Source organism: Temnothorax americanus, unplaced genomic scaffold (genome assembly GCF_048541705.1).
Source record: "Temnothorax americanus isolate GAGA-0224 unplaced genomic scaffold, ASM4854170v1 Scaffold21, whole genome shotgun sequence".
In the NCBI taxonomy this organism is placed as follows: Eukaryota; Metazoa; Arthropoda; class Insecta; order Hymenoptera; family Formicidae; genus Temnothorax; species Temnothorax americanus.
In genome coordinates, this window is record NW_027509349.1 from 2,669,305 (window position 1) to 2,695,936 (window position 26,632).

The 26,632-nt window shown below is 32.4% G+C and overlaps 2 protein-coding genes and 1 long non-coding RNA gene across 6 annotated transcripts in view; 1 reads left to right on the forward strand and 2 right to left on the reverse strand.

The window, feature by feature from the left end:
• Positions 1–798: 798 nt before the first annotated feature.
• Positions 799–25,121, reverse strand: LOC143897770 (tyrosine aminotransferase-like). Of its 4 annotated transcripts, XM_077406657.1 has the most exons (6): positions 25,001–25,121; positions 24,434–24,885; positions 13,491–13,682; positions 12,166–12,248; positions 6,214–6,284; positions 799–1,570 (listed from the first exon to the last, which is right to left on the reverse strand). In XM_077406657.1, the coding sequence occupies exons 3-6, from the start codon at positions 13,491–13,493 to the stop codon at positions 1,446–1,448; spliced, it is 282 nt and encodes a 93-aa protein (XP_077262783.1). In that variant the 5' UTR covers positions 13,494–13,682; positions 24,434–24,885; positions 25,001–25,121; the 3' UTR covers positions 799–1,445. The 4 variants fall into 4 exon arrangements, 3 of the variants coding, with proteins under 3 accessions (XP_077262783.1, XP_077262786.1, XP_077262785.1); XR_013256997.1 differs by lacking the exons at positions 799–1,570; positions 6,214–6,284; positions 25,001–25,121 and adding an exon at positions 9,581–10,895; XM_077406660.1 differs by lacking the exons at positions 799–1,570; positions 13,491–13,682; positions 25,001–25,121 and having other exon boundaries at positions 5,698–6,284.
• The window catches only part of LOC143897771 (uncharacterized), a 34,480-nt gene continuing 10,025 nt past the window's right edge, over positions 2,178–26,632 (forward strand). The window contains exons 1-2 of the long non-coding RNA XR_013256998.1: positions 2,178–2,415; positions 6,239–6,293. This is a non-coding gene — a long non-coding RNA (uncharacterized LOC143897771). The remainder of the gene's footprint in view (positions 2,416–6,238; positions 6,294–26,632) is intronic.
• On the reverse strand, positions 3,623–4,970 carry LOC143897631 (uncharacterized). The gene is made up of 4 exons (XM_077406439.1): positions 4,682–4,970; positions 4,533–4,607; positions 4,371–4,445; positions 3,623–4,158 (listed from the first exon to the last, which is right to left on the reverse strand). The coding sequence occupies exons 1-4, from the start codon at positions 4,968–4,970 to the stop codon at positions 4,061–4,063; spliced, it is 537 nt and encodes a 178-aa protein (XP_077262565.1). The 3' UTR covers positions 3,623–4,060.

Sequence of the window (26,632 nt, forward strand, 5' to 3'; positions counted from 1 at the left end):
TTGATTAAATTTTTCAGTTTTTTCTACCCCTATTTCATATATAATTAATTAAGATTTGGTTAATTAGTTCTGGAGTTACAGACGTTTGAAATTTTGGAGAATTTGTACATAAATATTGATCGCATATAAAGCTAAGTCTAATTAACCGAATTTAAAAGAGTTATATATGAAATAGGGGTAGAAAAGACTGAAAAATATAACAAAATTAGAAATAGATCGATATCTCCAAATTTGCGGAAGTTAAAGCTTCCTCTATGAGGAAGCCATGTGCAAATTTCTAATTTGCACAATTTTTTAAACCGTTCTTTTCATGTACAAATATTTTTATTTACTAATAATTAAAAATACATATATATAAGAATCTTTTACTATTTATAATTCTAAAATTAATTGGTAATGAGAAAAATAAAGCTTCCAGAAAGAATACTAAAAAAATAAAAAAGAATTTCTCGTCATTTTTAAAAAAATACATTTTGTAATAATAGCCACTTCATAAAATTACATGGTTTACACTGAATGAATAAAATATTTTTTTGCAGTTAATACTTGCAGTATGCTGCAAGATAGAGTAGTTACCCTTCGTTTTATATTGCATCTCTGAAAACGTAACACATAAATTCTATATGCGCGGTAAGAACCCGCGTGTCTCGTAATTATTCCGTGTTCCATACGCGCACCTGCTGTTCCATTTCGCTATTCGCAACGCGATACTAAACAATACTTCAAATCGTTTCGACTGCGTGTTCTTCCCTTTTTTTGCAGATTTTCAAAATTTTTATATTTTTGGAGTAACAAAAGTAAAACACGACGTTCGGGGCAAAATCGACGGGGCAAAGTCGACACGCTGATGTTTTATTGGCTCCCAATAATAAACGATGCTTGTGATGCAGCTATATGGCCCATGACAAATGTGTGCACACGTGTAATCGCAAATTTACTTGCATAAATTGTTTTTCAGACTTGAGTTTAATTAGATGAAAATAATTGAATGTTTAACAGTTTTTGTTCTCATTATTTCCAATGATTGTTTTAATTCCAAATTTTTGTACTTTCTAAATACACGATAAACAAATGTATATTTAATTTCAGACAATAAAAAATAAGTTCCAGATTAAATTGTGTCGATCAGGCAAAGTGTCAAGTTTAATCTGGCATTTTTCAATTTGAAAATTTGTCTTTGCGTCACTTTTTCTTTCCTGGGGGCAAAACTAAGCGACGTACATACAGCAAAATTTCCTTAAGCAATTTTGTACCTGAAGGAACGCTCTTCAAATGTGTACCATTAAATTTGCTTGAAAATTTTAATTAATTGTTGAAAATTGTGTCGGGTTAGCCCCGGTGTCCCCTACTTTAAAAAAGAAAAGTTAGAGATATTTAAGGTATATATCGGTTCTCATATGTCTTGATCATTTTCACATGTGATCGTGCGCGTTATCTTTACTCGCTCATTCAGTAACAGCCCTACTCTTGCTCGCTCGACGAGTCGATAACGGCATTGCGGCCGTGTTGTAAACACGTTCTCCAAGCCTCTTCGCGCGCGCGACGTTACGCAACAGCCCGCGCCGAAATTCTGTGCAACATAGTGGAGGCAAATAGATTTTTATCTTGGAACCGGTTAAAACTACTCGGATTTGAATGTTTTTTTTTAAATGTAGGTAATTAAAAACACTACAATGTTTATGAGTTAAAAATTGAAGCTTTAAATAGGAAATTCAAAAAAATTCCGAAAAATTGAAATTTTAAGACAAAACATTTTTTAAACGTACTAGCTTGCATTTGCTTCTATATAATATAATCCAAATTATTTACAAATCTCATAATAAGGAACAGAAATATTGAATTATGTTACGTACATTGTGTTACTCTGTGTTAATTTTGGTCTACATCGAAAATTTGAAGCGTTACTTACATGAGACAATTTGAACTTTTTGCGCAAATGTGCGCCTAAGCAATTTAGATACAAAAAACTATATAACCAGGGCTGCGTTGAGAAATTCAATCTGGATAACTCTGAGCTATAGTTTACGTCTCTACGTACACTATAGCATTAGATGAGTTACCTAGGTAAATAAGTTAAAAGCAATAAAAAATATTAATATAAGTTTAAGTTATGTTAATAAGCATGCAAATGTAATAGGCATGCGTAGTTACGCAATGTTATAGTTGTGCAATCTGTTCATATTCCAAGGCCAGCCGGTAGAGCTCTTTGAGAGTTTTTTCGGGAGGGTTTTTAGCGAAGCTTTTTACGACGGTCATTGTTCCCCAACTAATATACGCAATATCACCGTCCCTTTTCGAATCGTTAACTCGAGTGGGATAACAATATAAAAACATGCACATCCGACCAGTGCGCGCTTTCGTTGTTGAGTTGAACTCCACTGAGTGCGCACCAGTTCTGAAAAACTACGCTATAAAGTAAGTACAGTGTATTGTTTCAAGTAATTGTTTCAAGTAAATATGCATGTAAAGTAAATGCTATATTTCTTTGAATTTATCAAATATAGGTCTAACTCACTGAAATATTTTGTAATGTGAACCACATGTTTTGTTGGAAATATCCGAGGAAATATCATGCATAGTACAATTAATTCAACAAAATACTTTTTTAATGCTGAACATTTCCTGTATCAGTACTGGATATGTTTGAGCACGTTTTATGGAAATTATTGGATATTACACTTAAATCAGATTGCATAGGATTTTTTTATAAAATGTGTTTCTTTAGAGCATGTATACCTTTGAAAGACTGATAACATTTGTTCGAGTTACAATATAAAATCGAATACATATGAGCTCTGTGTTTTAATTTAAAATGCGGTACGATATAATTATAATTATCAAAAACATAATCGCACAAAGAACATTGAATCATAGTGATGATGAGTTTTTCTTGAAATGAAATAATCTTATTACAAAATAAACTTACAATTAGTCACAAGTAGAAAAACTGCTTTTTAGCAACAAATGAGCAACAAATAAAAATATTAATTAGAATCGATTCTGCTCACTTTGTTCCGCTAACTTATAAGACGTTTGCTTCTATATAATATAATCCAAATTATTTACAAATCTCATAATAAGGAACAGAAATATTGAATTATGTTACGTACATTGTGTTACTTTGTGTTAATTTTGGTCTACATCGAAAATTTGAAGCGTTACTTACATGAGACAATTTGAACTTTTTGCGCAAATGTGCGCCTAAGCAATTTAGATACGAAAAACTATATAACCAGGGCTGCGTTCAGAAATTCAATCTGGATAACTCTGAGCTATAGTTTACGTCTCTACGTACACTATAGCATTAGATGAGTTACCTAGGTAAATAAGTTAAAAGCAATAAAAAATATTAATATAAGTTTAAGTTATGTTAATAAGCATGCAAATGTAATAAGCATGCGTAGTAAGCGTAGTTACGCAATGTAGTTATAGACGGAGAGCTGGCTACATAAAAATGCAAGTTATAAGGTACATGAAATATTTATAGCTAGAGAGAGGAGAGGTTCCATTAGCACTCCCGAACACTGGGTGACCAGTCTGCCTACGCGCTTAGGAAGATTAAGGCGGGGGTGGACGGTCAAAATTTTACAAGAAAAAAAATGATAAAGCTCAGGGAAAAAAATTATAGGAATGTTAAGTATTTGTTGCTACGAAACGCGGAAAATTATTGGCAGACGATTTCGTGGAAGAGAAAAGGCCGGCAGACTGCAACAAAGCGGCGTTAACTTTTGTGAAAAAAAAATGATAAGGTACATGATTAAAAATTATTGGTAATAATTACTAAACTGTTAACGAAGCTATGTGCTAAATGGCAGACGAAAAAACTGAAGACAACATCGAGGCAGATTGTAATAAAGAGCGCGGTTTCGATCGCGCTTAATGAGGTAGTTCCGTACGATGCGTTACTACGATATGTTATTTTGTTTATATATATATATATATATCATGTCGACAATAAAATAACAATTTCTATATTATATATATAATATGTGCTAAAAGATATGTTTAAAATTAGAATAATTTTTTTATTAACAAAAAAATACTATTAAAAATTGTAGACTTATTCTATTTCGCTGTTTGCATCGGATTCATCATACTGCATATCTTCTTCGCTTTCGCAATCGATATCATCCTCAGATTCGATTTCGTTGATATCTGCTGAAAAACGACATTAAAAATTAAAAATGACTATTAACAAATATGAGATTGAAAACGTGTGCAAAGATTTGTACCTTCAGACTGTTCTTGATCGATAACAACGTCTGCCGATTCTTACCGCACCAAGCCGGGCCCATAGCGTCCCTTTTCGTGGCTCTCTCGGCGTCTAGTTCTACACTAATTTAAATATATAAACAAATTGTAATTATTACCTGTCGAACTCGTGCTGGGCTGACAAGACAGTGTAGCTTGACTCTCGGAAGATAAGGCAGTCGATTCGTTATTAGCTACATAAAATAAACAATAAATTAGTTATTACTCTCTCGGCGTCTAGTTCTACAGTAATGTAAATATAAACAAATTGTAATTATTACCTGTCGAACTCGTGCTGGGTTGACAAGACAGTGTAGCTTGACTCTCAGAAAATAAGGCAATCAATTCGTTATTAGCTACATAAAATAAATTAGTTTTATTATTTAACAACAATGTATTAAAAAAGTCATATAAGAATTTATGTACTTACAAGGATCAGGCTCCGGTATTGTATTTCCAGACTGCTGTAATTTCACCAATTCACTATAATTGTCAACATACTTTCTTTTAATAGCCGTGAAATTACTATAACAATTTCCATGGTACCCATTGATTTTATCTGGAGTTGTGGGTAAAATAAGTTCATTATACTTTAGCTTGTAAGTCACACGAATTTTTAAAATCTTCTTGCATTTTTCCAAAATTTTATTGTTAAAAAGTGTGATTTTAGTTTCACTGATGCTGTTATTACAAAATACACACTTTTGCTCCGAACTCATTTTGCGAATAGTTCACTGATATTTGCAAAATATTAATAATAAATAAAGATTATATAAATAATAAATAAATAATAAATAAACAATAAATAAAGATTCTAAAAGCCACTGAAAAAAAAATTCGGCACAATATAGTCGAGTTTTCGAGTATACTGAACTCTCTTATATTTATTATCTTTATTATCATAAATGACCTTTTCCAGCCTCTACTATACAGCTGTTTCTCGGCCGCTTGGTCCCTCTGAACCGTTTCAAACGGTTTTTATACCTGCGTTGAATTTTCGAATATAATTTTCGAATCTCTCAATCTATTAAAACCTCAATATATTATTTTGAAACTTGTAGAAAAATGTTTATATATAGTTTTTAACTGCAGATCAAAAATGTTATGAGATCAATTAGTAACAATTTAGATTCAATATAATAAATAAATTAATCATTTTATTTTTAACAATAAAAGAATGAATACAAACTGAATCCATTAATGAAAAAAAGAAACATGTAATATATTCATATAAATAACAAAATAACATATCATAGTAGCGCACGTACGAAACTACCTCATTAAGCGCGATCGAAACCGCGCTCTTCATTACAATCTGCCTCGATGTTGTCTTCAGGTTTTTCGTCTGCCATTTAGCACATAGCTTTGTTAACAGTTTAGTAATTATTACCAATAATTTTTAATCATGTACCTTATCATTTTTTTTTCACAAAAGTAACGCCGTTTTGTTGCAGTCTGCCGGCCCTTTCTCTTCCACGAAATCGTCTGCCAATAATTTTCCGCGTTTCGTAGCAACAAATACTTAACATTCCTATAATTTTTTTTCCTGAGCTTTATCATTTTTTTTCTTGTAAAATTTGTCATTTTTGACCGTCCACCCCCGCCTTAATCTTCCTAAGCGCGTAGGCAGACTGGTCACTTAGTGTTCGGGAGTGCTAATGGAATTTCTCTAGCTATAAATATTTCATGTACCTTATAACTTTCATTTCTATGTAGCCAGCTCTTAGACTATTAGTAGTCCAAGGCCAGCCGGTAGAGCTCTTTGGGAGTTTTTTCGGGGGGGTTTTTGGCGAAGCCTTTTACGACGGTCATCGTTCCCCTACTAATACGCAATGTCAATTGCGAGATATCACCGTCCCTTCTCGAATCTCTAACTCGAGTGGGGAAACAATATAAAAGCATGCACATCCGACCAGTGCGCGCTTTTGTTGTTAGTGGATTTCTTTACGATTTACGTCTTACGTCTTCCGTCGATTCGTGTGTCCAGGCCTTGAGTTGAACTCCACTGAGTGCGCACCAGTTCTGCCAACTTCCTGAAAAACGTAAGTATACACTGACAACAAACCTCATTATCTTTGTCTTCTCTATACTCAGTGTTAAACCTTTCCCGTCTATTTGAAAAAGAAAAAAAAATATGCTGCTACATGAAAAAAAATGTGGTTGCTTCAATTAAACGTCGACGTCACGGGCATCCACAAAAATAAATAGTTCATTTAATAGTATTTGCTATTGATTTTTATTTTTTATATGTATATTAAAAGAACAATATATAAATTTTAATTAATGATATATATATCATACTAAACCAACTGTACATGAATACAATAAAAGCATTCATTGTAGTAATAAAAAATTTATTAAAAAATTAGTCCAAAGAATTATTTTATTATCATAATGATTTATAGTTCATAAAAGAATAATTTGAATATTAAACTATTACTACAATTTATTGTAACAATAAATATGTACATTGAAAAATCTGTCATGGATTTATTATATTAACGGAAAACTTTATTGAGTCAATGAATAATGTAATTGAATCATGCATACGACTTTACTATTATTAATGCATGTAATCGTTAATTTGATTAATGATTTCATTACTTTATGATCACGTTTATTGATAATATGAAATGATATAATTGACTAATTCACTGTATTATTGACTTTTTTCATAGATTTATTAAAAAGCTTTATTAAAACAATAAATTTTTTAAATAAATTGATTAAAAAACTTTATTGAGTCAATGAATAATGTAACTGAATAATACATTAGATTTCATTGTATTAATAAATTTTTTCGTAGATAAATTAAAAAATTTTGTTGAGACAATAAATTTTTTTATAAATTATTAAAATTATTATTCATTGAATCAATGAATAATATAATTGAGTAATACATTAATATTATTAGTATTAATGTATATATTTATTAATTTGGTGAATAACTTAGGGCCAGTTTTTCAATAGTCGTTCAAACTGAAGTTTAGCTAAACTCACTCTTCATTTTCTTTTAAAAGGATATATCCCTTATAATATAATTGAGTAATACATTAATATTATTAGTATTAATGTATATATTTATTAATTTGGTGAATAACTTAGGGCCAGTTTTTCAATAATCGTTCAAACTGAAGTTTAGCTAAACTCACTCTTCATCTTTTTCTAAAAGGGATATATCTTTTTAGAAAAAGATGAAGAGTGAGTTTAGCTAAACTTCAGTTTGAACGACTATTGAAAAACTGGCCCTAAGTTATTCACCAAATTAATAAATATATACATTAATACTAATAATATTAATGTATTACTCAATTATATTATTCGTCTCTTTCTAACTATAGTTACAAAGAGACGAAGAGTGAGTTAAGCTAAAATTATAGTTAAAAGCGACTATCGAAAAACTGGCTCTTAATCCCATAACAATTACATTTATTGATTATTAATTACATTACAATTATGTTTATTGATTATTACATTACAATTACATTTATTGATATTATAAAGTAATATATATCTGTTATAATAAACAATTGAAATAATATAGAAATAATTAAGAAAGGTTAATACAGTTTGAGTTAACGAATATGGAATAATGTGAACTAAATATTTCAAAAGACGTTAAATCTCAACGTAACAAGTCTTATCCATAAAAGAATTATGAAAGAATTCCAGTAGATATTGTTATAAATTGGTAGTATACCAATATCTATCCATCGGTTAAATAAAAATAAACTTCTTCATTGGAATTCATCAATGTAATTATTACATATACGTTGCTGGAAACAGTAAATATTTGTAAATTAAGTCCTTATACTTAATCGCAAGAAATACGGAAATTATCGCAAGAATAACGTAAGTTAATGAAATCGAGTATAAAAAGTTAAAGAATTCGCACGGTTGATATAACGCATAAACTGTTAATCACTAAGATAACATAAAAAAGATCGAGTCGTAAACGCAGTATTTTAGACAATAATAATGTATCGGATTAATCTAAAGTTCGTTATATATAATATGTATGTACAAGAGGCTTTTATCAAACAAGCGAAGTATGAGTCTTTAATGCAAAGAAAAACCACAACAAATCCACAAGAACATGAATTCACAACGAGTTAAATCCTTGTACGATTTACCAATCCGAGATAGTAATGGTAATTTCTCGTCTCAATACGTGTCGTCTTCGAAAGATTCTGTTGACTACAGAATATGCGACGTCTCTCTTTTCCTTTGACTTGGTCGTTGATATGCTTCTTGATTTGTATGATGACCGCGTATCGCGGAACTCGTGTATGAATTTACAATAACGTAATATATATGCCACGACATTAGTTATTAATACGATACTAGCAATTAAATACGACAAAAGCGATTAATTACGACAAAAGCAATTAACATGACACAAATGATCAGTTCTCAACTGAACTTGAAAGTATTCCCGATAAAGTATTATCGTGGAAGAAAACCTAGTACGTGACTCGAGTATTTCTAACAACATGAGAAGGTAAAATGATTCGGTTAATATTTTTATGCAGTTATAAGATTTTCTATTAATACGTGAACTTTGGAAAAGAAATTATGGTAATTATGCAGTATAGGGGAAGCACCTCCGATGACCTTGACCTTGACATATGTTGTCAAGGTCACCCTCCTGAGTAACCTTCAGAAGGTTTTAGCCGTCGCTCGTTTTTTATTAAAAAGTTATAAACAAAAAAAGTTTCGAAAATATAGCAGTTATTTTTTAAGTACTGAGAAGCATAAACGACTAATATTACGTTTTTCTTTAAAGCAGAGAATACTTTATTTTGCGAGAAAATCGCTGCTTTACCAAAACACAACATTTAAAGCAGTAAATTGTTGATAAATTGAAAATTTTTTTGTTAAAGCAGGGAATACTATATTTTGCGAAAAAATCGCTGCTTTACCAAAACACAACATTTAAAGCAGTAAATCGTACCTATGTAGGTTAGTGACGCGCTTTAAAAGGATTTAAGTATTTAAAGCGCGTCAACTAACCTATATATGCACCTATATATGCTATATTTTCCAAATTTTTTTTGTTAATAACTTTTTAACGAATAGCGAGCGACGGCTAAAACCTTCTGAAGGTCACTCGTGGTCATGACCTTGACAACATATATCAAGGTCATTGAAATCGGTGAGGTCGCCAAACTTTTTTTTGTTAATAACTTTTTAATAAAAAACGAGCGACGGCTAAAAACTTCTGAAGGTCACTCAGGAGGGTGACCTTGACAACATATGTCAAGGTCAAGGTCATCGGAGGTGCCTCCCCTATACTGCATAATTACCTTCGTGGTAATTACCTTCGTGGTAATTATGCAGTATAGGGGAGGCACCTCCGATGACCTTGACCTTGACATATGTTGTCAAGGTCACCCTCCTGAGTGACCTTCAGAAGGTTTTAGCCGTCGCTCGTTTTTTATTAAAAAGTTATTAACAAAAAAAAGTTTGGCGACCTCACCGATTTCAATGACCTTGATATATGTTGTCAAGGTCATGACCACGAGTGACCTTCAGAAGGTTTTAGCCGTCGCTCGCTATTCGTTAAAAAGTTATTAACAAAAAAAATTTGGAAAATATAGCATATATAGGTGCATATATAGGTTAGTTGACGCGCTTTAAATACTTAAATCTTTTTAAAGCGCGTCACTAACCTACATAGGTACGATTTACTGCTTTAAATGTTGTGTTTTGGTAAAGCAGCGATTTTTTCGCAAAATAATGTATTCTCTGCTTTAACAAAAAAATTTCAATTTATCAACAATTTACTGCTTTAAATGTTGTGTTTTGGTAAAGCAGCGACTTTGTCGCGAAATAAATTATTCTCTGCTTTAAAGAAAAACGTAATATTAGTCGTTTATGCCTCTCAGTACTTAAAATAACTGCTATATTTTTGAAACTTTTTTTGTTTATAACTTTTTAATAAAAAACGAGCGACGGCTAAAACCTTCTGAAGGTCACTCAGGAGGGTGACCTTGACAACATATGTCAAGGTCAAGGTCATCGGAGGTGCTTCCCCTATACTGCATAATTACCCAAAATTTAGAATAAAATTTGGAAAAAAAATGTTGACAGAAAATACTAAATAATGATTCGTGCAAAACAGAAATTGTACAGAAATCACATAAAATATCATTAATTCATTACTTAATTTACAACTTTTTGTCCTTACACATATAAGTATAAGTATAATATTTTAAGCAATAGATTTATAATATTTTTTTATCCGTATCATTGATTTGCCTTTAGCAGTTTTTATTAGAGTAACTGGAGGTTTATTATTGACAAATGATTTCATAATATCCAATAATGGATCAATTAAACATTTGTTCGCGTATTCCTGTATTTTAAAAACATCCTTCCTAGAAAAAATGTTATTATTGTGGAGAATAAGTACAAATTTCGTAACAGAATTAACCATTTTTTTAAGCGACTCTTCCATTTGAAACTCAGAAATTGAACTATTCTCTATTTCAATTATTTCTGATGTTCGCGTTTCATTAATTTCATTGTATGACGTACAAACAGAATCAAATTCCGTGTTATTTTGTATATATTTGCATAATTATTTTGCCTGCATAGCATTTGTTCCTTCTTCTTCATTTCTCTTCTCAATTTGAGTATTCCTGTTAAATTAAAAAAAGCACTAAATGTAGCCGGATAATTCACTTCGAAGCAGATTATAATATTTTATGATGAACAATACAATACGAAAGCTCTATGGGAAAGATTTAATTGGTTCTGAAATTCTTATTGTACTAGATAGGCAGCAAAAATTGTTACATGACATTTATTAAATAATGTTATAACGTATCTGCCCCGTAACTTCACTTATTCATTAGGCAGTCTTATTATTAATCTTTCCTCAACTAAATATCTCCTTTTCAAAATGTTTTAATTCAATGTTAAATATTTTTCTAACCAATATTTTAAACTAAAATTTTGTTAAAAAGAACATTTACATGGATGTTATAAGACTTTCCGTTTTACCTCTACCGATCGATTTATATTTTTTTACCTCAAATTCACGTATATCATTGAATTTTACATGAGAAATGAAATTTACCGTTGATACTAAAATACCACCACCGCGCTATGCGAAATCTGCGGCGTGTAAAATACATCATGCCGCAATGAAAGACTTAACAGCAAACTGCAAGAACTCATTTACAACTACTAGTATGGCTTACGGTCGTAAATTAAGTTGCGTTTCAAATCTGATACCGTTAGAGTAATGGAGGCATAATCGCGAAACTTTAGAATACGCCCGTCCCTTCAGTTTTCATCGCGACGCGATTTTATTCACGCTCAATCAACCCCACGTCCTATTTTTGAAAAAATCGAGCGAAAAATTTTACAGGCGAAGTGCTTCCGTCCCAAGGATTTCTTCCGTCAACTTCACGAGTCGCTAGTTTCGTTCCATCCTTTTCACGATGAAATATAATAGAAGGTAACGTACTGAAAGTAACTGGAAACCCGATGTAGGGTGAACTTATTATATCGGTGCCGCATTTTCCAAATTATTTTAAAATGATTATCATCGCATTTATGATGTTAAAAGTAATTGCAAAGACTAATTTCCTATTATTTTCCCGAACGTATCGTTACGTATAAGCATTGTTTACAATTCTAATGCTTTTAGATAAGCACTTTTAGCTGTTAAAAACGCGGACATTCTTTATTTCACGTCGACTTTTGATTCTTCGGTCTTGAAAAAACCTTTCAGTAACACGACATTTTGTTTCAAAGGGTAAATTAACTGCTAAACCGTCTTGTTTAATATTTGAAAGTCACACGTTACGCGCGTGAAAAGTGTGAAATTTTACATACAATTTTGCGCTTGTGTTCGAGCGTCGAAATACGAGTTTTATAATCATTTTACACGTTCCGACATACCTTTTAGTTAGTCCGCTGCACGATAAAATAAGAACTTCGGTCGATAGAGACGCTAACGAGTGGAAAGTCCGTCCTGGAAATACCTGAAAACAGAGCGGTGAGGTGAAAAATGTATTTGCGTATAATAAGCACGTATGTTTCGCCTGCGTGCAAAGGCATATGTGACACAAAATAATGCAAAATTGTAACAGTCAGACATTACTTCGTCTCATCAAATTTTTTTAAATCTATACTATCTTTATATATTATAATTATATTGTATATAATATTTTTATGATCAAAGTTATAAAAATTTACGTGATAAATTTTTTTACAACCAATATGTTTTGCTTCCTCATAGAGGAAGCTTTGTTTTCGTAAAAAAAATTTTTTTTTTTAGTTGCTTTTGCCAATGTGTTCAGAATGTTCTAAAACGTTGAAAAATCGCTATTTTAAAAAATGTTGGTATGTGTGTATGTATGTGTGTATGTGTGTATGTGTGTATGTGTGTATGTATATGTGCCAAATTTACCGAAATTTCTATAACTCCAGAACTAATCAACCAAATCTTAACAAATTATATATGAAATAGGGGTAAAAAAAAACTGGAAAATATATAGAATTAATAAAAATTGCTAATAATGAAGGGGTTCTTTTTGCTTCGTCAAATTTTTTTACTCGAGAATTAGAAAAATAAAAAAAAAACGGTTTCTAGAAAATCGTTAACAAAAAACTATACACTCTATAGTACTCCCCGGAAAATTCTACCCCTATTTCATATACAATTCGTTAAGATTTGGTTAATTAGTTCTAGAGTTATAGAAATTTCGGTAAATTTGGCACATACACACACCAGAGTTGAGAGACCTGTATGTAAGACCGTGATCTTAAGACATCACTTCCTCTATGAGGAAGCCAAGTGCAAATTTCTAATTTGCACTATTTTTTTACTTGTTATGTATTTCTTATGTAATTCTTACATAAAAATAAAATTCTCTCAGAGATAATATTAATTAAAAAACGACGTTAAAAACGCAAAATTAATATAATTTATTTTTTTATACAGTTACACACTTTTTTTTTTTACTATACATTAAATATCTTATCGCTATCACACACACAAATTAACTAAATATTCTTGTACATGTTACAAACAAAAAATATTCTTCTTGACGCGGTAACGAAGTGCAACGCGCCTCTTCCGGATCCGGGACACCGTGCATATCCGTTCTGAATTAATTTCACACCCCTTTCGAACCAAACGCCGCGGTGCATGCTTTATTTGTTTCGCAAATGAAACGATTTGTCACTTGGGCGGTAGGTAAGCGTAATATTCGGACACGTACCATGTGCTCGTAAATCTCATCGGCTATAATGGGTACGTAGTAACGAGCGGCGATATCGAGAATGTCAAGTATATGGTCGCGGCTGAACACGGAGCCGCACGGATTCGACGGATTGTTTATAACAATCGCTGCCGTCGACTCGTCGATTTGCTCCTTCAGGTCGTCCAGATCGATCTCCCAGCCGAGCTCCGGCTAGAAACGATTAATATTAATGGGATGCATTCGCGAGAAGCCCTCTCGAGTCTTCATCTCTCTTCTGTTCTTCCCCTCTATGCCGCGTGATATTGTGTACAAGGTGACTCAAAAACCACGCGCTCTTTTACGATTATAAGTTCTCCAACGATTCTGAATTCTTCGTGGACAAAATTTTAACATGGCAAAGATATTTTCACATTTTTAGCGAAACTTTTATATTAATTTTGTAACGGAAAATCTTATAAAATTCATATAAATAATTTTTTTATTTATTAATTTATTTAGTTTGAAGGTTTGGCTATAAAAATATTTAATATTTAGTAAATTAAAATATTATAAAAAAAAATTTAATTGAGGAAAAATTAATAAGCCTGCCCAAAATATTTGCGATTAAAAAGTTGTAATACGTGGGTATACGCTTTATAACAGTAAAATAATACAATAACACGTATGTACGTGCGTTATGGTATTATCAAATAAATATATTTATTTATATCTAATTTTTAACTAAATTTCATAATTGTGATTTTACTGGGTTAACTCTGTTTAATTGTCTAATACTTGGTATAATTATTAGTATAATTGGTATATAATTTTTGTAATGATTGTGTGTTTCCTAAATTGTTTACCAATTGTTCGTAAATATAAATTTACTAAATGGGCTCATAATAAAACTTCTTTACTCTATAATTAAAACATTACTTAGCAATTAAAAGCATTATAACGTTTAAATAATTTTCCATCTGTTATACGTCAGTATTTTTCTATAAAATTATACAGCAAAAAAATAAAGCAATGCCGAAGTAGTTTTGGTACATCATACATTTTTATTCAAAACTTCTAAATAAATGTTAATTATTAACTGTAACATAATTTTAGCACAAGCGTTGGAAGTGACTGTTTTATTTTATAACCACGTGGGTAGAAAGAAAGCACGACTGCTAATAATATAGAATAGAAATATGTAATTATGTTAACTTGATAATGCCTAGGTAATCGGATATTCTTTCGAGCTATTTGCGTCAAACTGATAATTCGAAACATGTCTAATTTGCGTGGGCTTTAACTATCGATGACATCGTCCCGACTCGTCATTTTCTTTCAGCCGTTAATAAGATATTTCCATATAACAAGCTCTCGCGTGCGCTTCGAGAATGCAGTAGCAGGTGCAAACAAACTCTCATCTCCGTCTTTTTTCCTGCCTGATGATGCCGAGCTATGTCCACATGTGCGTCAATGCACATGTGCACTGTTACATAATGGCTTGCAACATCCAGTCTATTTGATTTGTAACAAAAGAGAGTATTTAGCACACAATCACTCGTGTGCCATTCCTATGTTAATGCGCGGCACAAATTGCCATATCATTCATCAAAGCTTCGTGTTCTTAAAAACAAAATATATCTAATTTGATACTTAAAAACTGTGAATTCCCTTCTTGATTAAGAAGATTTAATTCATTGTATTTATTAAATGTTTAAGTTGTTCTGATTAAACAATCAGCACTTTATGCTCTTCAAATATTTAATTCATTGTTAAAATATTAATAATTATTAATAATTAATAAATATGAAAAAATAAATTTTATTAAGAAGAAATAAACATCACAAAAATTAAAAAATTAAAATTGACACTAGTATTTGCATGTTTGGATCCAAACACATGGTTTCACTTTCTTCTTACAATTAATAGTTTTCTAAGACGATACAGAAACGGGTGCATTCCCATGATACCTCACGTGTGGATGCAGCTGTCGGCATAAGTAACAGATTTCTCATCGAACGTTAAGTAGCTATATTTCTCCCATCCCCATATTCTGTCTAGAATATAATAACCTTTAAAATGCACGAAATTTGTAGAAATAAACATATGTAGATGTGGCGTCATTTTATTTTCCAAGTTTTATCTCTATTTTTGTATACATATGCGATAAATTAATATACATGAACAATGTAATATTCATTTTACCGCTATGCCTTTTATTTTCTTTAAGAATTTAAATTCTCTTGAATCTCATCGAAAATAACGCTTATACTGTTTGCCGTATATATTTATATTTACGAATTACGCATGTTTTATTCGCGCTTGTCTTTATACCTAATATTACGTGAGAGGCATTTATGAAAAAATGTAAAATGTAAAAGTGCAATACGTTATTCGCAATGCCAAGACCTTGACATTATTTCTGAGCTCGATTGAGTCGCGTAAATAATCGTGAGCTACGCTTTTGACAACTATGGAAATATCTCTTTGAGACACCGCAAACGACGACGTCATCGCACAAAACGTAATCGCATCGACACACGTTCTTCGGATACTTAATCCTTTTGCGGACATTATTATTTGCGAGGCTTATATTCATTCTTCATTGATCGTTCATGAAGCGGATGTGCTTAAATTAATATAAGAGGAAAATACGTTACCCCCTTTATCACGTGTAAATTTCAATCGAATCAACTGCGCGGATCTTTAATTAAGCTTAATTAATAAATTGTAATATGGTCCGCGGCAATTCGCTACGTATAATTGATTTGATTTTAAAACAATTACATCCGTTGCAGCTAATAAAAACGTAAAATAATACTTTACATTAATTGAACTGAATTAAATTAAAAGATCGAACCTAAAGCGAATTATTAGAATAATAAATTAGAATAATAATTGGAATAAGAAATTATTCTTGGCTTTCGCGTTCAATCGTACATATTTACAGGAGTAATTTAAATCTTTAGTGCACAGCAAGATTTTATTATATACCACAATACTATTCTAAATTTCTGCTTCAGATATTTTTGCACATCAATTATTTTAATATCGTTATATTATCGATATTCGTTTCATCTTTACATTTAATAATTTATTATTTATGTAATAATATTGATTAGTTTTTTTATTTGAATAATTTTCACTTAATATACATTGTGTCGTTATTGCATAATATTTCTCTCTTTCTCTCTATCGAAGATGTAAAATAAAAAAAGATTACACACACATATACGGTAAAGGATTCATTAACTCGACGACGTGGACGTCGTCGTCGTTTCGCCGAGCGTGATTATCGTCATGGATAATTACGGGGGGCAAGTGCAACGGGAACAAAAACTTGGCCAAGAAAGGCAACTAAGCGAAGAGAAGAGATTTATTTCGCGCTGACCGACTCGCCGGGTGTATTCTACTTGAGCCTCTCATTATTGTACATGTACGGTCGTGTTGTTCGTGGCCGATTTTTCATTTTTCACACGGCGAAGCGATTGGACGTCAACAGTATTTGTTTACAGCACCATATACATGGGAGAAAAGTGGCTCGCGTGAAATAAATTATGGCCGCCCGCCGCATTTCATCAACGTGTCAAGAATATCAGCCCTAATAACATTGTCAAAAATACAGGTTGTATAAAGATTTTTCTTAAAAACTCTCGTCGATGTGTTGCAAATATTTATATGTTATGATCAATTTTCTTCGGTACAGCTCCGTTTATTTTATCACGTTTTCTTCGTTCGACCATCCAATTGATAAATTCTCTTGCACATAAGGCACTTCTGTCGTTGAAACGCCGCGTGGTTTATTTAGAATTACGCACGATGCGTTTATTTAGAATCGCGTAGTATCTCGCGGCGGATGACTTTCTGCGCAATGATGAGCTTCGTTTATCGACATAAACAGTCATCGAAGCGAACGGTTACACGTGCGACTGACAGACGTTAGATGTAAATAGAGTCACCGGTAACTGTCCGTTACTCACAATCAGTACTCATCTCAACGAAATATCGGATCTTACGATAAGCTCGATCGTATATATGTTGCGTTAAACTCGCAGACTATTGGTAATTTCACACGAGAGTCCGAAATTGCCGTATCAATTTTTTAAATATTACTTTTCATCATCCGAATAGTATTTCTATTTCACACAAGTAAATTCCACTATATATTTCTATAAAAGATTAAAAGATTTGTATTTTTTATTTGCATTTGGTTCATTATAGATCTCTCTAAAATTGTTTTGAATACATAACTACACAAAAGAATTCTTGAACGTAGCATTTATTCTTTAAACCGTATTATCGATATTGTAAAGCGGTCCAAATTTATTATGTACATACGTATAATTTTATATTTTTGAATAATTAATATCCTAGCGAATTTTGTTCTGAGATTGTACATTCTATATTAACGTCATAATTGTTAATTACGCTTTAATGTACGGAGATATCAGTGAATTGATTAAGTGAATTCTCGATCCGTAATATTTGGTAAACATATAATAAATGTGTCTATGATTGATGCGATTTGGCTTTGATGAAAAAGAGCGCTAATTGAATGATCGAAACGATAATCAAAAAGCTCAATCAAAGATATAGAGAAAAGGAAGGAGGGAAGGAGCGATAGCTTCGTTTATAGTTAAACAGCATTGTGAAAACAGACTAATTTACAGAACCTCTATCGTAATATAGCCATGATACGTATACGAACGAATCATCGTTATTTTCAGCCATGCTATAAAAAGTGTTATAAATAATACAACGCGAGTCATTTGTTGATCACGATTTTAGGAATATGGAAAATCGTTCTTGAGCGCAATATTCTCTTAATCGCTCTCGGGCATACGTAAAATTCAAAAAAAATAATTTCGTGAATTTGGTGAAATTACAATCAAGATATAGTTACCAAGGTGGACGTGAGACCTTCGCTAAAACATGCCATTAGTATTTTTGATGCGATATACGATGCGTTCAACATTATCGCAGTTACATCTAAAAGTCGATTTCACATGAATCCTATTTCATTGACGCTTCGCGTGGAAAAAGATGCGTGTGTTTTTTATCGCGACTTCAACAAACATTCGATTGATATAATAATAACATGTCTGACAAATGTAATAGATAACTGCCAATATGGCCAATAATGAATTTTAATGAAAAATGATATCGCGATTATTTCAACTCGTGAAATAATCATGGTATTATTTTTCGTGAGATAAAAAGTTCGTTTTCTCCACTTGCAAAATTTAACACTTTTTACTAGAGTAATATCGCAAATAAAAATATTACCGTGTAAATATTCGAGCGCTGTTAAGGAATTTAATATTCATCATAAGTCGAGTTCGGGGAAATATTTGCAAAAATTGATTTCCATTAAAATACGGTTTTTCATGAGCCATCACTAATGAAGCGCAGCATTGTAGCTAAAAATGCGACCGAAAGATTTACGCGAAGCGATGCGGTTTCGTTAAAAATTAACGAGTTATCTAACGGAATTCACGAACGACGCTTTCCACGGCGGCGACTATTGGCGCAAAGTGTGTTTCTCAGCTCTCGAGCTTTAAACGCTCTTAAAGGAGTGAGGTCTATACGCTCACGCCGCGCGAGCCGTATTATTCGAGTCGCGCCGTACGCGTGTGCGTAATGTGCATGGGCGAACGAGAGGTTGATAGGTGGGCTTACTCTCTTGGTTAAAACAGTTAGAAATTAATTTACATAAAAATAAAGTCAACTGTTTTGGAAAAGTCATACCGAATTCATCACATTATCGCCAAATTGCTCTCAATATGGTATAATATAAATATCGATATAAAATAAATCATCAGAATAAGTGTTTCTAAATCCTATATACAATTTTTCCAAAATCCCTTACTATGCTATACACATTAATGGTTGGCGTTTTTTTATGGTGGAAAAAGAGAAAATGTCAACACGAAGTCTACGTGATTTCTGATAATGAAAAGAAGCGGCGCGACACCGGCTGCATAATGCATGTATTAGATATGCATCGACCGTGCTTCCCTTTAACGCAACATGACGAATCAATGAATAGCTTCTTCCGCGCGCGGAGTCCTGTAGCAGCACAGGTGCCGGAATGTTTTAAGCACCCTTTACATTTGTCCGTCTATACGTACACGTGAGTGTTCGTGTGTGTTTACGACGCCGGCACGTATTAGTGTGTACGCCCATCACGCATCGCACGCCTCCGCGCGAGGCCTCGTTGCAAAAGGCCCCGTGCTCCGTGTGCCAAAACTGCCAGAGGCCCAATAAAGGAACACTCACACTGTTTCTCGGGGGAGAGGCACGTTTAGCACAAATTAGGTTTTCAACTTGTTTGTGTTTGTTTCGAAATTAACGCCGCTTTAACGTCGGTTTGGACGTCGCGAGCGCGATCGAGGAAAGCGTGACGATCAACGAACGCGGCTTCAGAGAATCGATTTTAGCAACGATGAATTTCTCGTGTTGTTGTTTTTTTTTCTTGTCTGTCTGCTTACTTCTCTCTCCGATATCGCGAACTATTTTGAAAAGGAAAATATCGTAACGAAAGATAAAAGGGATAAAGTCGAAAAAGTGTGAGTTCGAAAGAGTGCGAGTTCGAAAGAGTGCGAGTTCGAAAGAGTGGAGTGCGAGATTCGACGGAGACGTACAGAAAGGATATTCGACGGAGAAAGGAGATTCGACGGAGACATTTCGAAGGGAGTTTCGAAAGGAGATTCGATGGAGTCATAGCGGATTGCTCGAATGATGGAGTCATAGCGGATTATTCGAATTCGTCGTCTTTATACGTAAGAAGGTATATAGAAGTTTAAAGGTAAGAGTAAGCTTTACTACGATTGAGTTAACCGCGGATTCATACGTTCGAGGTCATGACGGGCAACACGATGTTGCGTGATTACCGCGTAGCTTTTTGCGATCAGCTTTATATTATGGTGAAGGACAACGAATGTTCTTGCGTACACCTTTAAAGGTGATCGAGCAGTTCGAGACTGCGATGTAAGATTCAGACCTCTTACGTGATGACGAACAGTTCGAGTCTGTAAGGAGATTTCGAATGAATGGTTTTTGATACACCGCTGATGACGAATAGTTCGAAACTGTAAAGAGATTTCGAATGACGTTTTTGATACACCGCTTTGAGTTTATCATAATGCTGAATTACGTTGATACACCGAATACGCCGAATGACGAATTGATACCCCTTTTTTGAGATTTTTAAATTATTTGGATTTGTTATTTACAGATTTAACTCAGTCCTGATTTTTCTGCGCGCCATTCATCCTTGCGATCTACGATTCTGATTTTCCTGCGTCCTGCGCGATAAACATCATTTTTCTGCGCGCCATTCATCCTTGCGATCTACGATTCTGATTTTCCTGCGTCCTGCGCGATAAACATCATTGATCTGCGCGCCATTCATCCTGCGTTCTACGTTCCTGATTTTTCTAAGTCTTTCATATTAAACATCTTTGATCTACGCACCATTCATTCTTGTGATCTATGTTTATGCTGTTCCTAAATTCTTTGTGTTAAACTTTTTGCTCTTTACGCTTCTTCATCATTCCTGACATTCTTAATCTCATTCGCACAACACCAACCAGATTGTCAACACATAACAGTGTTGAAAAAAAAATAGGTAGGTTATTCTTCGGGCTTCACCAGTTAGTTATCACTGTCGGAGTCACAACAAAAATTTTTATGCCAAGCGAGCCACAAAAAATATTAAACTTCGAAAAAAGCTCTATTCTGAATAATTACCTAATTACCTAAAATACCTAAATTACCTAAAATTACCTAAAATTTATTTCCATTTTTCTAAAAAGCATTCAGGCAAATGCTATTTTCCTAGGAAAATAGCATTTGAACACAAATAAACGGGCGAAAGTCGTTTGACCATCAAACTGCTAGCACTTGTTTAGTATAACAAATTAGTGAGTATTTTTTGTCTTTCCAATTTTTTTATATTTGCATTTTTTGACATTCTTTTTCTTTTACTTTATCTATTGCGTATTTTTGCCTAACAACTTTCTTTTTTTTTATGCAGTGTTTCTAAAAAATTAAAAATTTATTTAAACGCTGTTTCATTTATATATCTTATCGTGTACGCCATAATTCATTATCATAAGCATATACGAAAAAAATTGTGTAATATGATTAAATAAAATTATGTCCTTATACTATTAATGTATTGCACATTTTTTACTTTATGCTGTTATCTGGCTATTTATATAATTTAAAATATTTATGTGATTCAAATTTTTATATTAAATGGCATTTATTTTTTATAGACGTTTTAAAAAATTTCAATTTTTAATATTTTGTTTTTTTTTTTAAATAGGAAATAATTTTAATACACTTTAATATTATATAAACTTCACGACGTATGAACTGGGACGGACATTATCATTACGTGCATTTTATTATCAAAGAAGAAATTAGCGATAAAAATGCTTTCAAACTAAATATATGTGATAATTAAGTACCTTTAACTGTAATAGGTGTAAATTTTTTGTCCTTAAATTATAATAAATTATAATTTTAAAATAAAGTTAAAATAAAATTAAAAATAAAGTTAAAATAAAGTTAAAAATTGTGTAAATAAAGTCTGCCAGTACAAAAAAAATACGTAAGAGAAAAGCTCGTGTATGTTGTAAAAATATTTATTTCACATTTATTTTGCTTTATTTGCACGAAAAATACAAGAAAAAGTAAATTTATTATCACGCGGATAAGCTTAATGTGCTCCACAAGTCAACCAAAACAAGTAGAAACTTGCACATTGTTTTCTCGTAGTTTTTAATTGTGCAAGTAGAAACTTGCACATTGCTTCCTCATAGTTCCTAAGTGTGCAAGTTTTTATTTTATTCGAGGTATAATTATCGGTATTTATTTGTTTTGGCTTCCTCATAGAGGAAGCTTTGTTAGCAAAGGTTCTGATTTCACACTTAACTCTTTTGGGGACTGCGTAAATAATTATATACATTCACTAAAAAATACTAAAAATACTTGTCCATTTAAAAACTAAAACAATACTTTATCGATAAAAAAAATCAGCCCGATATTATAAATATTTGAGATAGCGATTTATTTTTAATTCTATTATATTTTCCAGTCTTTTCTACCCCTATTTCATATATAATTGGTTAAAATTTGGTTGATCAGATCAAGTTTTATAAAGCTTCTATGTATGTACGAATTCTTCGAAATTTCAAATGTGTGTAATACGAGATCTGATCAATCAAATTTTAATGAATTATATATGAAATAGGGGTAGAAAAAACTGGAAAATATAATAAAATTAAAAATTAATCGCTATCTCAAATATTGAGAAAACAGCAGCGTAAAACACATTTTTCAAAAAAAGGAAAATCTGCATAAAATCTATACCGGTAGACCGATTTCAATAAAATTTGAGGAGGACATACTTTCTAGGATACTCTATTTGTGTGCAAAAATTCAAACTGGTATCTAAAAATTGTAGAAGTAGATGCGTGTACAAAAATCCGTACACACACACACACACACACACATACATACATACTTCCGGACATTTTTTACTAATATGATTTTTCGACATTTTAGAACATTCTAAACCTATTTCTATCAAAATCTCGAAAAAAAATTTTTTCACCATTACAAAGCTTCCTCTATGAGGAAGCAAAAGTTAAGAATAATATAATAAACCTAATCAAATAAGAACTTTTGGCTTTTCTTATATATCATATAATTTCATTAAATATTATAGGAAGATATATTTTCTGACCTCGTATAAAAAATATCGTGTAAAAGAAACTGCAATAAAAAGTACCGCGCAAATTGAGAGATAAGTGTATATTATATATATTATAATTAAAAAATGAGTTTCTGTGATATAAAATTATAAAACTCAAAATATCTAAAATAAACAGAATTCATAAATTACTTTATATTGCAATAAAAAAAAAACTAATGAGTTTACTGCGGCTCTAAAATTTATTAGAATGCTTTCGTATATATAATTTGCTTAATTTACACTGAGGACGGCCTAATGTCAGGCCGAAACGTCTGTCAAATTGTCAATTTTGACCTAATTAAAGATTAAGACAATAATGTAACCTTGTTATTATTGATTTATAGACAGAATCATTTTTTATATTATTTTGAACATAATATAAAAATCCCACTTGTATCTTCTAATATGTGAAGCATATTAACACATATCTCGCTTAGATATAATAAATTAAGAAATATTGTGTTTTTTAATTTATATAGATTTTAGAATAAGACATGTATCTTAAGAAAATATTTGAATAAAAATTTGCCATAAAATTACTTAGAAATCTATTTAGCCACACATAGATGTAACAAAAGTTTATAATATATAACTGATTATCGAGTTTTTCATTTTAAATTATTTAGTTGCAGTTTAATTTTTTTTCAATTCTGATTTTGGAAAAAAATCATCAAATGGGTATAATACAAGTCCAATTTTACTTTAACGCATCTATACTTCTTCGCTCGATTATCCTTATCTTTAAGAACAAAAAGTTTATTCTCGTAGAGAAGAGCAAGTGAAGGGTACAGGGGAAAGACGATCAAAGTCCACTTTTTGTCAAAATTGATCTGGTCGTGCTATCTTGTGGCATTTTCAAAGAACTTTCATAATTCTAATTCATAATTATGTTTTGATCAAGAACAGTTATAATTCATTGGAAAGATGTATACCGTGCAATGCTGGGGAAAAATGATCACCAGTCCACGCGCTTGTGGGGAAGAACTATCAAAGTCCAACATACAATATAAACACTAAGTAAACATTATGCATTCCAATATTCACTGTCAATACTTTTTTTTTAATAGCTTCCTAAGATATCTGATATCTTGAAACCTACAATTGCGTTTTTCTCGAAATTACTCCGAATGGACATTGATCGCTTTTCCCCTTTTACCCTTCAATGTTTTCAACGCTGGACCCACTGATAACACGATTCTTACACGTGGAATAAACTCACCAATGGACAGCGCAATCAACGGCTTGCTAGAATTCGGTTCGACAACGATATTCTCCACAATCGACCTTATAGGATTGTGCGTTTTCCGTGCGATATCGGAGGCGCAAACGTTCCAACATTCCGTTCGGAAACTGGACACGGACATCTTGTCGCTCGCGAAAAAGCCTCTCGGAAGTTTTGTCTGCTGATTTTCGCCGCGGTAGACAACCAGCGGACGCACGTGTATGTATCTCCAAGTGAACGTTTACGTTCCCGCTCGACTCTCAGATATCAATGTTCACTATCGACGGCCCTCATACAGCTGATGCACTATCGATACGATCGACGATTCTGGTGCAGCTGGTTCCCCGTCACTGAGCCTCAATCGCGTCAGCGCGCTAATAATCAAAATGCTCGACGGAGGCTGGAGGACAAACGAACCGGTCGGATTGGTCCGTTCGGCACCACACCTTCTTTTATAATTAATTAAATGAATTCTCTACTTATACGTAGGGAAAAACGTAGCGTATCGAGCAACTTCGACGTAGTTGTCATCGACGCAGGTACAAACAGAGTGTGCCTCATCACCGTTTCTTCGTTCCTCCTCCGCCAGTCTCCGTCTCTCCACCGGCTCTCTATTTTGTTGCATCTCCCTAATGTTTATGCAATTATACCTTGTAACTGTTTACTCCGAGTTACCAGTCGTGGAGATTATTCGAGCGCTGTTGCTGTTTCGGTTCGACGACTACGACAACGACGACTTCGCGAACGTGCGTTTGCTCGTTAATTGAGTTTAACGCGGCGTTCCTCCCACTGCATCTATACGCTTGGCAAATGTCAGGGATGAATAAGTAAATTAGACGCAAAAATGATTGCTGTATCTGCGCAAAATCAAACAGAAATGGTCAACTGAAGAAGCACATGCGCATAAAAGCGAAATTCATCATTTCTCGATTCCATTATTGATCCCTTAATTTTTTGCAAACGTGCAAAATAAATTTCATTATAAGTTTCTATTTTTCGCTAATAAGAAAAAATTAATTAAAATAATGATTAGTTTTCTATGTAGGGGAGACCGGGGCAAACTCGACACGATTTTTTCAAACGCAATTTTTAACAATTAATTAAAATTTTCAAACAAATTTAATGGTATACATTTAAAGAGTGTTCCTTAAGGTACAAAATTGCTTAAAAAAGTTTTGATGCACGTTGCTTAGTTTTGTCCCCAGGAAAGAAAAAGTAACGCAAAGACAAATTTTCAAATTGAAAAATGCCGGGGCACAAACTCGACACTTTGCCTGATCGACACAATTTGATCTGGAACTTATTTTTTATTGTCTGGAACTAAACGTACATTGTTTATCGTGTATTTAGAAAGTACAAAAATTCGGAATTAAGTAAAGCAATTATTGAAAATAATGAGAACAAAAATTGTTGAACATTCAATTGTTTTCATCTAAACTCATGTCTGAAAAACAATTTATGCAAGTAAATTTGCGATTAGACGTGCGCACACATTTGTCATGGGCGATATAGCAGCATGACAAGCATCGTTTGTTATTAGGAGCCGATAAAACGGCGTGGTGTCGACCGAACGTCGTTTTTCACTTTTGTCACTTCAAAGTCAAAAATATACAAATTTTGAAAATATGCAAAAACTATTATCGGATTCGTACAAAGCATTGAATTTCCCATCAAAATCACTTACCGGCAGATTCGCAAGAGTAAAACTCGATGAAAGAGTAAAAATTTTCGAGAGTTACTACGAAAATTACTTTTTACAATCAAAAACGTTTATGTCATTTTAAAAATTACATCATAACTCAGAATGTCACTAAATTCCGTTGATAATACTGGCACATAAAGACGCATTTACAGTAGGAAAGGCAAGTTTCTGCGATAGATTTAAATTGGCAAAAAGCCTAGTGTCAAGTTTGCCCCGGTCTCCCCTATATATATAATCACTTTAAATATATTCTTTATTATTATATAATATATATGCTATCTCTAGGCGTTATGATATATATTTTTCTTCAAGCTGTTATTACGCTAGATTTAATGTAGTACTGACCTACTGATAATTACGTATATAACATTTTCATGCATCATATAAAGTTAACTGAGTAGACGACGAGCGACTGCCAAATGTCGCTATTGGAAAATGCAAATTTAAATGAAATTGTAACAGCACATAGATATACATATGGATTAAATAAAGCT

Bases quoted from the DNA above. Each gene is read 5' to 3' on its own strand.
- LOC143897631 (XM_077406439.1), bottom strand. From the start codon at position 4,970: ATGAGTTCGGAGCAAAAGTGTGTATTTTGTAATAACAGCATCAGTGAA. The intron at 4,446-4,532 runs GTAATAATTACA...TATTTTATGTAG, and splicing joins ACCCAGCACGAGTTCGACAG to CTAATAACGAATCGACTGCC. The intron at 4,159-4,370 runs GTAATAATTACA...GTCGTTTTTCAG, and splicing joins GCCCAGCACGAGTTCGACAG to CAGATATCAACGAAATCGAA.
- LOC143897770 (XM_077406657.1), bottom strand. The intron at 6,285-12,165 runs GTATGTCGGAAC...TACGTTTTTCAG, and splicing joins TGCAGCGGACTAACTAAAAG to GAAGTTGGCAGAACTGGTGC. The intron at 1,571-6,213 runs GTAAGACGTAAA...TATGTTGCACAG, and splicing joins CACACGAATCGACGGAAGAC to AATTTCGGCGCGGGCTGTTG.